The 15086-nt window shown below is 40.0% G+C and overlaps 2 protein-coding genes across 6 annotated transcripts in view; both read right to left on the bottom strand.

The window, feature by feature from the left end:
• Positions 1–15086, bottom strand: part of LOC145496420 (TNF receptor-associated factor 2-like) — a 52514-nt gene that overhangs the window by 10980 nt on the left and 26448 nt on the right. The window contains exon 1 of one of the 5 annotated variants that reach the window (XM_081476078.1): positions 679–3216. The exons of the other annotated variants lie outside the window; for them this stretch is intronic. The gene's annotated coding sequence lies outside the window, so the exon portion shown is untranslated. Of the gene's footprint in view, positions 1–678; positions 3217–15086 lie in introns of those variants that run through there. 5 annotated transcript variants of the gene reach the window in all.
• Positions 3311–14720, bottom strand: LOC145496410 (TNF receptor-associated factor 2-like). The gene is made up of 7 exons (XM_081476059.1): positions 10261–14720; positions 9631–9685; positions 9356–9460; positions 8775–8939; positions 8219–8296; positions 7676–7765; positions 3311–7453 (listed from the first exon to the last, which is right to left on the bottom strand). The coding sequence occupies exons 1-7, from the start codon at positions 10401–10403 to the stop codon at positions 6395–6397; spliced, it is 1695 nt and encodes a 564-aa protein (XP_081332185.1). The 5' UTR covers positions 10404–14720; the 3' UTR covers positions 3311–6394.

Below are 15086 nucleotides of genomic sequence, written 5' to 3'. Positions count from 1 at the left end.
ATTATGCCGTAAAAAATTTTTTCCCGGACCCCGGTGAGTCATAATTGTGCCGTAAAAATTTTTTCCGGGACCCCCGTGAAGTGCGATAATAGTAATGGAAACCATGTAGAACATTAAAATAGCTTGAAATTTTGTAGTTTTAACTTAATAAATGGACAATAGTAGCTCTGAAAAAGGAAATAACTGTTATGTTGCAAAATGGCACTATTATGCCGCCAAAAAAGCACTATTATGCCGGCAAAATGCACTATTATGCCGGCATTATGCTCGATGCTCCACATATAGTATTATGCTCGAAATTATGCCGGCATAATGTGTCAACCCCTACTCATTGTTGTCGGAAATCTGGGTCAAGCCGGGACACGACCCCCTTTCCCGGAATCTAGACAGTGATCAATAATTAAATCCTTTCGTTCTTCCAACGCAATCAAGTAAATTTTTCCGTGTAGTGCTGTATACCCAACAACTAAGCGAATCTCATTACCAATTGCAGTTGACAAACCTCGCTCATAAGACGCAGCTACAATAGTATACTGCGAGCGCTACTTTGTTATAGGTTTACTCTGACAAAGCGCACTACAATAGCTCTCACTGTAGCTCTGTTTAAAGACGAAATGTCGATACAGATCTCTGCACATAACACAAAATTCACTTTCCTGAACGGTAAGATTCACTTACATTCCCTGCAAAAGGATTGGTAGCCTGAAACATGACGTCTTTGGCGACATTTCTTGCGCCTCAAGTGTGCTACGCCTTTGATTATTGCATCGATAAATTTGATACCAACTGGACTTGAATATTAATCAGCTAGTGCTGACCTGCTTAAAACGGGGAATCCCCGAACTAATTATCTGTACTGTAAACAGTCACAAACTCCATAGTACAAAAGCAGCCACAAAGTTAACGGTTATTCCGCGTCTAAAAGCGTTTTTACAATTGATAATGTGAACTGGAAAAGCGTCATTTCAGTTCTTGTGAACATTACGAGAGAAATTTTAAACCAAAGAATAGCAAAACGCACAAAGCGTGATGGTTGTTGTGGTGTAATATCACCCGTAATATCGTCATCGTTTCCCAAAGAAAACAGAGAAAAAAAAGAAGATACATGCACATGGAACATAAAAACTATTAAACAAAAACAGTCTATTTAGAGATCAGTCGAGACCTGATCACTGACAAATGAGACCCTTTTTTGAAGAACTTGATTAATAATAACCATATACACTGATACTCTTCGGCAAGGCTTTTCACTTTGGGAACTGTAGGATAATGTAAACTGTATGATTCACAGCCTAAGGGCCATCATATAGGCAAATATGACCTAATGAGAGGATACACGCGTCTGCCCGATATAACACAGTCCGTTTGGGAAAACTGAACTGTGATGCACCCAGGTTATACTCATACATAGCTACAAACAGAACAAGAAGTCGTTCACAACACAATTCAATGACATCAGCGTATCACGATTCTATTTCATATCCGGCAACCAATCATTGAACTATATTTACATAAGGATTTGACCTGAGTTAAAAATAACTTGAGTGACAGTTAAATTTGAAATAGTTTTATGCAATATTCAAAGTGAATATTATATCAGTTTCGTATTCTCTGTTTCCTGCATGTCTGATCCAGACGCGGACACTGGGTCCACACGTTAGAACACGAATGCTTTACCAAACTAGCTGAAAAATAATTAATGAATATCGTCATCGTCCAAAATGGAGTTTTTTCGTTTCTGATCTGACTTTCTTCGCCGAGACTCAACGCAACGAACAGGATTGTCCATGTGTAAAAAGTATGCACAACAGTTAAAGAAACTGGCGCTCAATCCATACATCACTGCCCTAGCCGATTGTCCAGTGAACCGAGACGAATGAAAAACAACGCGTTCAATTGAGTAACCATAGAAATCCTGTTATCACGGTTTCGAAATAAATGTGTTGCCACCAGAATTTGCAACAAAGATACAAGTGCACTCTGCTATTTTGTGGACGTTTATAATCGCCGTAAATTCGTATCAGAATTAAGGAATACTTCATCACGGTCTTACGTTCATTGCGTCCGGCATCATCTGCAGACTCTTGATTTGCCCATGATTCATTTTATTGTACAGTGTTAACCTTGAAAATGAACTCTTTACATTGTGCTGTTGTCTGTTGGCAACATATTGATGCAAAATTTACTCTGCCTACTCTAAATCTGTAATTTGATTTTAAAATAACTACGCGACGGCTTGCAAAATTCGGCGACAGCCTCGCCAGACGGACAGCATTGAAAACAACATCGCATGACGCAAATTTTGTTAGAGTCACGGGTCATGAAGCAGTGTCAGCGTATAAATTACAAAGATATTTAGCTAGTATAAACCATGAACGTCATACAGCTGACCTCAGGTTTTGTTTTGTCATTTACTGTTTACTAAATGCACTTATCGCAATGTTCTGGAAGTAAGTTTTTCAGTTCTGATTTTGACATTCCTGTTGATTGCCTTGCTTGGTGTTGCACCGTTTACCTAGAGTAGTAGTAAGTCATCATCATCCTCTGTGCACTGAACTGGCATTCCGTCTGGGAAAAGAAACCATAATCCTCAAGTTAAGAAACTGACACGTTTTCCTTTTCTTGGAAGGCTAGAGTCATTCGGCCCCACGAGAATCTTAGCTTCTTTCGAGACAACATTGCAGTAGAATTATGCTAATTAACAGTTTTTGCACACGAAACTATTAAACCTCAGGGCAGGAGAGAAAAATAAAATATCTATATAATTTTTAGCGGCTTCACCAGTTCAAAACACTAATCCTACAGAAAATATATCTGCAGATCAAAACCATTTCCTAATATATTGCATTTTCAAATTTATACCCTTACCTTCATAACAATAATGCTCAACAGGTCTTTGCATTTGCTGATCATTCCTCATAATGCAATAGTAAAAACACCAAAGCAACGATAAAATCCACTTGAGAGTTACCAGCAGGCATCGGTATATTCTTCTGTAGCTGTCGCGAGTAGATAGGAGCATTTTCTTGAACAGACTGGTCTGAAGTGAAAGTTTCCTCAGCGTTTTCTTCCTGAAAAGTGGCCCGTTAGTCTTGATGTATCTTTTCATCCAACTCACAGGATCAGTCCTGAGGCAATCTGTCACTCTGCTTTATACTGCCTGATGCACATGCTCTCACGGTGAGTGGCGTTGATTTCCTCCTCCTACCGCTTTGTTTTCCACTGCTTTTTACTTTTGATGGACGGTGAGTCGCATTGGAATAAAACATTGTTAATTGTCCCCCCTTGCCGGAGGGTGTGTTTTTTTCAGTTCCTTTCCGGTAATTCGACCCCGCTGCCTGTCTACACTCTGCGGTCTGTTTGACACTTCAAGTTGCTACGCATCTCTGCACTAATAGCATTCACTTTCATATCTGGTGGCACCCCTTACGCCTCCGATTTCACGCGCTTCAGTGAACTTGATATCATTTGGAGTCTTTAGCAACTTCGGAATATTTAATTGACCTTTCAGGAACGTAGCATTGTGTATTCAAATACAGTGACCAGCACGTTTTCTCGTTATCTTTCAGTTACATATTTGTTTTTAACAGTTCTGTGCTGAACTGCACCACGAGGGTTTAAATTTACGATTTAGAGTTTAATCCAATGGCGTTCAATATCAGTATAAGAATGATCGAAATTGTAATATACAGTCTGCTTATAACAGCCATAATGAGCTAATCAATAACTAAAGGAAATTAAGCGTTAGTGTGTCGGTTTTCTTAAAACCCAGAGCATGGAATATACGAAACGGACGTGGTTTATTTAAAGACCCTTTTATTTTTAAAAAAATCATTGGTACATGTGGTGAGTCGAAACTTGTTTGAAGAATTGGTAAGGACATTTTGCCATAGGTGCTTAGAGATAGCTGTTCATTGTTGAGTGTGTAATGCATGCAGTGCATGGACCTGATTACATCATATATCACCTTTTCTTTATCTCAGTGCTCCGGAGCCAAAGAGCTATGACGTGACCTTGATTTAGAGCTTGGGAAGAGTCTTGTGTATGCTGACATAACTTAACTTTAAGCAAGCATTACACAAAACTACGGTCGAAAACGCTGCGCACAATCCAAGTGCAATTACTGAAGTCATACATGAGTGCTATTACTAGGCGATTAATAACAATAATAATAAGCTTCATTTATCCATCTTTAAAAGAAACATATACAATGGATTTACGATTGTGCGGTGAACTGAGCGAAAGAAAAACAACGTTTAATTGAGTTAATGTAGACATCCTATTCCCACTACACGTGAGAATTCAGATGTGTTACCACCGAAATTTGCTGCAAATCAGTATTAGTACACTGTGCTATTTTGTGTACGTTTATCATCGCCGAAAATCTGTGCTAGAATTATAGACTAGTCCTAGGTTGCTGGATCTTATGCAGACTGTCAAATGATTTGCTATTTATTTTATTTTACGGTGTAAAGCTAGCAAAATGAACTCTTACCATTGTGCTAATAATTGTAACATTGAGTAATTAAGGTTTATATTGCCCATCTTAAACATGTAACTTGACTCGACAATTTGTTATTGTTAGGCGTCTGACCTGTTATTGACAGCGAATTTCGTAATAACATCGTCAAACTTTAATACTGACAAAGTAGCTTTTGATCCGCAGACTTCCTTTTGTTTTTTTTTAAAGTAGTCTGCGGAGCAACAGCTACTTTGATGGTGTTATGACGAAATTCATGATCAATAACAGGACAGGCTCATGAAAAACGATAAATGGTAAACGTGATAAACCAAGTCCAATTACCTGGGTTATCTTGCGCGGGCAAGATAGGGCTATCTAACAGTGGCGTGAAGAATCATAATATTAAAATAACACATCTGAACTAACGTGAACTAGCTTAGTGATGTAAAAGTGCCGCAGCTGGTAATTTTATGTGAAACAATCGAGAATGAATCAAAGTTATTTTCCCACGCTAGAATCGGTGTAAAAATATGGAACGGTAACCCCATAGAACTCCGTGAGTTTAGGAAGATACCCTTCAAACGAAAATTGAGTGAAGTAAATTTTCGAAAATGAGGAGATAAATGTTGATATGCCTATATTGAAATCTTTAAGTATCTCTCATTCTTTAATTCGTATTCGCTCTTTGATTAGTATCAGAGTCCTCCTATTTCATTCTCGATTATTATTGTTAACTCGTTCTACTGTCTTATGTCTTATGTTTGGCTACTTAATTTCTTTATCATGTGCTATGTACATTATTTTAATTTTGTTTATGACAGTCAAATTTCTGTAATTAACCTATGCAATACTGTTAAAAGAATAGTAGCTTACCCAGAATAGCTTTGCTAGCTACGAGCTACTAAGGCTTGTAATTCAATTAATATGTATTAATAAAGTTACTGTTACTGTTAAAGTGCGCGTAGTACAGTGGTACTATACGACATAAGTAAAAATCTAAGTTGACTTAAAACGTACGCATTTCATGTTTGTCACGTGTACATACGGATCGGCATATCAAAAAAAGGAATGAATCCACTCTTTAAGAGTAGCTTTCATCTGTAAACAGTTTCATTGAAACTACTTGACTTCCACTTTTTGTGGTTTAAGGGAACACTTAATTAATTATAGAGCGCTTTTCACTTCAGTGTCAAAAGTAATACTCAAACTTTGGTTACATTAATACGCTGTACGATTGGTTTAAAGATATCGTACCACTCTCTCATCCAGTCAGACTTGAAACCAAGAGTAAAACCATTCGCGACTCACACTTTTTCCCGCGCCTTGCGTCAGCCACATGTATATGGTTCGAGTCTTGATTGGTTTACTGGATTGTACAGTATTCTCCCTGATTGGCCATTGATTACTTTGGTTGTGGTTACTTTTCAACACTCAATTGAAAACCGCTCTTATAATCAATTAGATAAATAGTTATTCTGATTCGACCCTAGTCACCTTTTAGTGGACGTCTGAGGACGAATCAGATCACTTTCCTCTAGTTTGTGAACAGGCTCCAGGCGAGGGAGAAAAAATTTCGGCGAGCGAAGCAGGTCGACAAGCGCCGCTCGCCATTGTCTTTTTCGCCCTGTAACCGAATCGAGAGCCTGTTCAAAGGCTAACTTTCTTTTAGAGATATTGAAACTATTGTCTGCTTCTAAAGTCGGGGGAGAAAGTATCGGTTGATGGAAAATTCTGGCTGTCGAGACCGGACTGAGCTCGCCGGCAATGTTCTTCTCAAAGGTACTAATGGACTTTTGAAGTAGTGTAGATTGCTCGCACTTTTAGCGCTGTTCTTTGATAAGTGATTAAAAGCTTTACGGTATTGACCGCAAATACGAAACTTATTCCCCCGATTCTCTAACTGTAACTTACCAGGTTGTCTTAGTTATATGTTTAGAGATCCAGAGTATCCACTATAATCTTTAAGAACATGGTGTCGTCTCGTACGTAGGCGTGATTATTCAACTCTGACAGTGGGCAAAACAAGGGGCACCCGCTTGCAATGTTTGTCTCCCGCCTGGGCCTTTGGAAAGACGAGCTGGTTGGATCGGGTCTGAACGCATCGATCACATGCTCCACATTGTCTTGATCCAACAACATCATGGTGACCTTCTGTCTGAATGGCCAGCGGAGTAACGCGTCAAACTCGCCGCGCATGACGACAAAAAACAGCGACAAGTGTGTTCCTTTGCCCATGCCGTCCCCATTCAAATACAGACGGGCGCACATTTTGTACCCGTGGCGACTGGTGTAAAAACACGGGCTATAAATAGACGTCTGGTTTCCGCTGATGGCATCATTTCTTCGGCGAGCGTAATCCGATATTTTCCAAAGCAGTGTCCCGTCGTACGTGGAAACTTGCTGCTGTCGGACATATTCCTCAATGTCTGAGAGAACAACGTTCCTGAGCGCTAAATTGTGCTCTGAAGATTCCATTCTTCTCTCAAGTCGCCTTATGCTATCCACTGCACCATCCAGCTGGCGTTTAAGTGACGATACCTCTTGTCTCAGATCGTTGAGTTCGCGCCCATTCTCGCTTATTAGGAACTCAATGTTATTATTCCCGTTTTCGGCATTCGTGAGACGTCTAGAAATCTCGTCCGTGTTATAAGAGGGTTGTAGCGAGGAGAACGTCGGCGTCACTGCTGGAAGTCTGTCACCATGGCTTGCAACTCTTCTTTCCAACCTTACCAGTCTTTCAGAATTGTCCTGAAGCTTCTGTCTCAAGTCTGTTGTCTCGCGTACAACTGCATCTATGCTTGATATAGCACTGGAAATAGACCTCTCGGAATCCCTCATCCAATGATCGCTGATACCGCCACCACATGCACCACCAGAGGCAAGCTGACTTTTCACTTGTTCCTCCAGACGTAACACAAACGCCAACAACAGATTCAAGTGGAGCATCGAAGACACTTCGTTGTGTTTCGTGGCCTCCGACAGCTTCATTTTCTGTCAAGTAAATAGTGGTAAAATGTAGTCTACGTAAGCTTTGATCACGATCCAGTGTTTACATGTAGGCGGTCCATTGTGACAAGCACAACTGGTCCTTTTTTCCCGACCTCTTTGTCTAAATGCTGTTAATGCTCTGATACGTCGGTGAATGGTGAACATTTCTTGAAAGAAATTAGCTCAGTTTTCATGCCTTTCAGTTTAGAATATTTTGATACAAACCTTGCTCTCACCGCAACCAATCGGTTGAAATGCGCAGCACCTCTCAACTGCTTCACAGTCACCATTGATGGGGCTAAGGTGATATTCCATCTGTCAGTGGAACAGGAGGAATTAAGAAATAATTGGATTAGAAGTGAACGTTATCTTTATCAATGCTGGACTTGTTCATTGAAAAGTCCAAACCCAGGCAGACTTCTCAAGTGATAACACCGGGTTTTGTCCATCCCAGTAGTATTGCCTCTTGAGGACGAAATTGTGTCTCGGTGCATACGCGCTGCAAAACTGTAGAATTCTTTGAGAGTAAAGCGCGACCCATTTTGTTCGGTTTCTTATCAGAACAGCTAGAACAAGCAATACAAGTAGTATACGAATGCTAAATTAGGTATGATGCCTCGTTGCTGAAAATCAAAAAATCTAATCGGCTTTGTTTAATAAGGCTAAAATGGAACAATGGTTCCAGTGGCAACTGATCGTGACGTGTTCTCCGTCATGAAGTAAAAAATTCATCGCGTATCAGAAAAATAAGAATTTAAATATGGCTACCTCTCCACGTGCAATTCCTTCTTTGCCACACCCGCGGCACGTCACGAGATACATTTTACAATCCTGTGCTTGGTGAGTCTGAAAAAAGATGATAAAAAGGTAACAACGAGGGCCGTGTTCAATAAGGAATCTGTGTGTTTAGTATCTGAAATCCAGGTACATTGGATTATCACAAATAGCTGTCAACATCAGTACTACAAAACGGGATCGAAGCCAGGGCTGATTGATTTTAAGGAGAAAAAAAGCCATCATTATTTTGCGTCTGAGATCGCTACAGGGTGCAAGACAGGGGTATTTCTGGGGTTAGGGTTAACGGTAATGGTATTGCTGAAGATGATCATGATTATCCCAAGAGCATATCACTTCAGAGATCCACTCCTTAGTGAGAGGATAAGGCTGTTTACTAGTAAAGAAGTCAAGTGTCTCGCCCAAGAACATAGCTTGTGCCACTTGATCAAGAATCCAGGGCGTTACTCATTAAACCACAGCGTCACCTCTGCGTCTCCATAGTGACTGTATTTAGTATTAACTTCCTGATGGAAGTCATCCAACTAACCTTAAGTACAGCTGCTGTCAGGGATTCTTTGCATAAGGGACACAGCTGCGAGCGATAAGGACATTCATGTTCCACGTGTCGCTGAAGGTCCGCTCTCTTAACTCGTTCGCGGCAGTTGTAGTTAGAACAATTCTGTCTTTCCGCAGGGCAGGACAAACGGTGCTTCTATATGGAAAGGAAAGGCAATACGAACTCGTTCACTTCGCTCTCCTCTTTGCAATATTTTGTCTCACTGAGTGAGTGGACCAGGTGATTCTGTGAGAGCCCAATGTCGTCCCCAGAGCCCTTGTACCCTAAGAATGCACTGTATAGTAAAACCATAGCAAAGCAATTTTGCTTGGTTTCAGATGTTGTGTTTAAAGTTGTATCACGTTCTGGTTCTTACTTTTTGGTATCTTGTTGTGCTTAGTAAGGTTGACAAGACGTTATGGTTGTACAAGTTGTGCAGTAACCGTGTGATTGTGGAAGGTCCAAATGCATAGTTTCTTGAGAGTGTGCATTAATAACTTTTGACTGAAGTGTCGTTGATCATCTTACAATAAGTACTGCTACTTCAGCTATGAAACGTTTGTTTGACTTACATCAATGTATCTCACTTCCCCTCTCCATTCGCAGCCATCACTTGAATTGGGACATGCGACTACCAGAGAAAGTACTTCGCGTTTCATAAAGTTATCAAGAAATAGCTGTAATGTGACATGGATACGTTGTTAGACATCTGTTGTAAATTAACCAAACACGATTCTGATATGAGTTATATCGAACATTGTGTGCAAAGCTCTCAAAGTATTTTTGAAAGGAAACAAATGTAATGAAGGCAAAAGGAAACTTTGAAAAGCTATTTATATATATTTACCTCGTCTGCTGCTAGTGCAGTCTTGTCGACAAAGCAGACAAATCTTCCATCTTCCCTGTACAATGTTGAAAGAAAAGGCGAAATTTTTTCCTCTTTTTTTCTTTTGGATTATAGATCTAGAACTAGAAAGCTGAAAACTGGGGCTTTCAGAGAACGATGAGAGAGTTGGCCAATATTTAAGAGGCAAAAATGAAAGGGAATTATTATCGCTTTGCGACATTTTATTATCACCACTTGCAAAATAGGGTCATGCGACATCATTCAAGGTACGCCATGCTGCATATAGTGGACATACCATAAAATTGTTTGGGTACAGAACGCCATCCTACTTCTTGTAAGTATCAGTTATCGATTGGACAAGGTGTAATGTGGTAATTGAGTCCGTCCGTCCGTCCGTCATGCATTCAGACCAGCCAAGCAACAACAAACAAACAAACAAACAAACAAACAAACAAACAAACAAACAAACAAACCAACAAACCAACAAACCAACCAACCAACCAAACTGTTGCATGCAATGCTGCTAAAGTAGAAAGCGACGACCTACTCGTACAAAACATAAAGTGTTTCTTTTTCCAGTCCTTAATGGCATAATTTAAAAATAAGGCACATTCATAATTCTGCAGTTACCTTTTGAGGTCTTGGATACAGGAGTTGCAATATACATGGCCACAGCCTGTCTGCACAGGATCTTTTAGAATGTTACCACACAGCGAACACAAATATCTTGGGTCAATTTTACTGTTCATAGACAGTGTGTGCCCTGCCATCATTGAGACAGTTGTTTGCTTTGTGACTAATTAAGGCGGTTGACTCCCTGTAAAAGAAAAAACACCAAAATAATAAAAAAAGAGTCAGAGAAGCGAAGAGAATCAGCAAGGTCGGTCGTAATCAAAGAGTTCATGGCTGAATCACTGAGTTTGGCATATTTTAAAGAGCTCATATACGTAAAGACAAGTACACACGCCATTAGCTATACTATAGTTATTAAAAACTGGATCGTTGGATAATGCAACTGGAGAGTTTTCATTGGCTTAGCCATCGTGTTATATGAGCTATGATACCATGCTATACGAATATGGTAAGCGTACGCGTGACTTTTGGCCGTTTTTATTTTTTATTGCCTTTTTTTGCTATGTCTAGGGGGCGTTTTTGATAAAACAATTATTCCACTCGCACTTGTTGCTTATGAGATTATTATAGCAACTGGGCGCTATGCGCCTCTTTGGCTATCTACCATCTCATGTCCAACGCGCGCTCGTGGAATATTTGTTAAATACAGGAAACCTGTATTTAGCGGACATCCATGGGACCCTCATTAGTGTCCGCTTATTACAGGGTGTCCGCTTAAAACAGGTTCTAATATGTTGTGCAAAAATAGTTAATTATTAACCCTTTTGTAACACCACAGTTTGAGATCAAAGACTGCTCATAGCACAATGTCCAGTCAGTCAGTGCGTCAATCTGGAATAATCACTTAGCTTTAAAGCGACATCGTTGAACAATATTAAAGGAGTCTCAGCTGAACTTTTAGAGGTAAAATGTCCTTGAAGTGTCCGCTTATTGCAGGTTTTGTGCAACAAAATGGCTTAATATTGGTGTCCGTGTCCGCTTAACAGAGGTGTCCGCTGAATGCAGGTTTATTTACAGTAAATGTGGGAAGAAAATTTAGGGACTTAAGCTGGTGTCTGCTTAATAGAGGGTGTCCTCTTAATATGGGGTCCGCTAAATACAGGTTTCACTGTATAGGGTAAGATGTATTTGTAGTCAATGTTGTAGTAACTCGCTTAATATTATGGATACAGTACGGCTGATAAACGACGTTTATTGGGTTATAAATCATCGCAAGCGTCGCATATTGAAAATTATTCAAGCTTATGGAATGGAAAACACAATTGAAATTGAAAGTGAAAATGCTGCTTCAGTATATACATGATAGGCCTGGATTTGTCTTGAAACAAAGCCAGCTTTGATAATAATCTTAGTCTAAAGCTGTTCTTTTTAGCTCACTGGCAGGTCCAGTCTTGGAATCAACTCGCAGAAGTAAATTTGTCGAATCGAATCGTTAAAGTGTTCTGCCAGGGTACGAATTTTTCAGTCCCTACTTCGATAAGTTTTGTACATGCTCAGCGCGATGATCACTTCCGCGATGAATAAAAACAGTAAAATTTTAGGTTGTAAATTGCACGTAGTATATGTAGTGATTTAGTGGTATACGTTGTGGGAACTGACTTCTGAGGTTTAGCCGGATTGTTTATTCATTTCCTGTTTAGAGGGGTTACGGGAAATTCCTGTATCTCAACCCTAATTGTCGTCGGAAAGCTGGGTGGAGCTGGGACATGACCCCATTTCCCGGAATCCAGACAACAGTGATCAATTATTAAATCCTTTCGTTCTTTCCAACGCAATCAAGTAAATTTTTCCATATATTGCTGTATATCCAACGACTAAGCGAATCTCATTACCAATTACAGTTGACAAAACTCGTTCATAAGACGCAGCTACAGTAGTACACTGCGAGCCCTACTTTGTTATAGGCTGACTATGACAAAGCACATTAGCTCTCACTGTAACTCTGTTTAAAGACGAAATGTCGATACACACGTCTGCACATAACACAAAATTCATTTTCCTGAACGGTAAGATTCACTTACATTCCCTGCAAAAGGATTGGTAGCCTGAAACATAACGTCTTAGGCGACATCTCTTCCGCCCCCAGCGTGCTACGCATGTAATTAATGCATCGATTCATTTGATACCAACTAGACTTTTCATTTCTTGAATAATTAGCTAGTGTTGACCTGCTTAAAACGGGGAATCCCCGAACTAATTGTCTATACTGTAAACAGTCACAAACTGCATAGTACAAAAGCAGCCATAACGTTAACGGTTTCTCCGCGTCTAAAAGCGTGTTAACAATTGATAATGCGAACTGGAAAAGCGTCATTTTAGTTCTTGCGGACATGGCGAGAGAAAGTTTAAACCAAAGAATGGCAAAGCGCATAAAGCGTGACGGTTGTTGTGGTGTAATATCACCCGTAATAACTAATATCATCGTCATCGTTTCCCAAAGAAAACAGAGAAAAAAAGTAAGATACATGCATGCATACATGGAACATAAAAACTATGAAACAAAAACAGTCTATTTAGAGATCAGTCGAGACTTGATCACGGATAAATGAGACCCTTCGCTGAAGAACTTGAATAATAACGACCGTTCGGCAAGGCTTTTCACTTTGGGAACTGTAGGATAATGTAAACGGTATGATTCACAGCTTAAAGGCCATCTTATAGGCAAATGTGACCTAATGATAGCACACACGCGTCTGCCCGATATAACACAGTCAGTCTGGGAAAACTGAACTGTGATGCACCCGGGTTGTACTCATACAAAGCTACAAACATAACAAGAAGTCGTTCACAACACCACTTAATGACATCATCGTATCACTTTTAGCCCATGGTTTCTATTTACTATCCGGCAACCAATCATTCAACTTTATTTACATAAGGACTTGACGTTAATTAAATAACTTGAGTGATACTTCAATTGGAGATAGTGTTATGCAATATTCAAAGACTAAGTGAATATTATATCAGTCTCGTATTCTGTCTGATCCAGGGGGCGAGTCCACACGTTAAGTAAAACACGGATGTTTTACCAAACTATCCGAAAAATAATTAATGAATATCGCCATCTTCCAGAACAGAGTTTTCCATTTCTGAACTGACTTTCTGCGCCGAGACTCACCGCACCGAACAGGATTGTCCATGTGTAAAAAGTATGCAAAACAGTTGAATAAACTGGAGCTCATTCCATACGTCAGTGCTGCTACTAGGCGATTGCCCAATGAACTGAGACGAAAGAAAAACAACGCGTTCTATTAAGTAACAATAGAATTGGGTTGTGATTGCTTGGAATTAATGTGTTACCACCAGAATTTGCAACAAATATACAAGCGCCGTAAATTTGCATCAGAATTAAAGAATACTTCATCACGGTCTTACGTCCATAGCCTCCGGCATCATCTGGAGACTCTTGATTTGCCCATGATTCATTTTATTTTACAGGGTTAACCTTGAAAATCAACTCTTTACACTGCGCTATTGTCTGTTGGTAGCATATTGACGCAAAATTTCCTCTGCCTACTCTAAATCTGTAATTTGTTTTTAAAATGACCACGCGACGGTTTGCGACAGCCTCACCAGACGGACAGCATTGAAACTGAACAACATCGCATGACGGAAATTTTGTTGGAGTCACGGGTCATGAAGCAGTGTCAGCGTATGAATTACAGAGATATTTAGCTAGTATAAACCATGAACGTCATACAGCTGACCTGACGTTTTGTTTTGTCATTTATTGTTTACTAAATGTACTTATCGCAATGTTCTGGAAGTAAGTTTTTCAGTTCTGATTTTGACATTCCTGTTGATTGCCTTGCTGGGTGTTGCACCGTTTTCCTAGAGTAGTTGTAAGTCATCGTCATCCTCTGTGCACTGAACTGGCATTCCGTCTGGGAAAAGAAATCGTTACCCTCAAGTTAAGAAACTTACACGTTTTCGTTTTCTTGGAAGGCTAGAGGCATTCGGCCCCACGAGAATCTTAGCTTCTTCCGAGACAACGAATTATCTCTTATTGCGGTAGAATTATGCTAATTAACAGTTTTTGAATACGAAACTAACCTCAGGCTTGGGCAGGGGAGAAAAATAAAATATCTCTATAATGTTTAGAGGCTTCACCAGTTCAAAACACTAATCCTACAGAGAGTATATCTACAGATCAAAAACATTTCCTAACATATTCCATTTTCAAATTTATACCCTTACCTTCACAACAATAATGCTCGACAGGTCTTTGCATTTGCTGATCATGCCTCATAACGTAATAGTAAAAACACCAAAGCAACGATAAAATCCACTTGACCATTACCAGCAGGCATCGGTATATTCTCCTGTAGCTGTCGCGAGTAGATAGGAGCATTTTCTTGAACAGACTGGTCTGAAGTGAAAGTTTCCTCAGCGTTTTCTTCCTGAAAAGTGGCCCGTTAGTCTTATTGTATCTTTTCATCCAACTCACAGGATCAGTCGTGAGGAACACCGCGGAAATACGTTTTTTGACGTCACAGTAACTGGTCAGTGGTCATCACCATCGGGCTGTGTTGTCCTTCGATCGATCAGTTATCTGAGATCGGTGTTTTGCTTCGTTTTAAGGTTGAAAATATCCTTGATACTTCTCGTTATTGGTGAGCTTGACGCCGTTAAATGGGTTTTTAATACTCAAGCAATGTTCGTAAAGAATAGTGGTACAGGGGAGTCATTTTGTGTGGAGTAATGTGTAGTTTGCTGACTCGAGCCAGCTCGAGCGGACGAAGCGTGGATCGTGTTGCTTCAGCCGCCCTCGCCTCAGAATTGTCAAAATCAACGATGGGTATCCAGCAAAGCAGAAGATTGGT

The sequence above is a fragment of the Orbicella franksi genome, chromosome 1 (assembly GCF_964199315.1).
Source record: "Orbicella franksi chromosome 1, jaOrbFran1.1, whole genome shotgun sequence".
Taxonomy (NCBI): Eukaryota; Metazoa; Cnidaria; class Anthozoa; order Scleractinia; family Merulinidae; genus Orbicella; species Orbicella franksi.
This window is presented reverse-complemented; position numbering and strand designations above follow the sequence as displayed.

Coding starts and splice junctions, on each gene's coding strand:
- LOC145496410 (XM_081476059.1), bottom strand. CDS start 10,403: ATGATGGCAGGGCACACACTGTCTATGAACAGTAAAATTGACCCAAGA. Junction 8,940..9,355: donor GGGAAGTGAGATACATTGAT/GTAAGTCAAACA, acceptor CTTTCCATATAG/AAGCACCGTTTGTCCTGCCC. Junction 7,766..8,218: donor AAGGAATTGCACGTGGAGAG/GTAGCCATATTT, acceptor TTCCACTGACAG/ATGGAATATCACCTTAGCCC.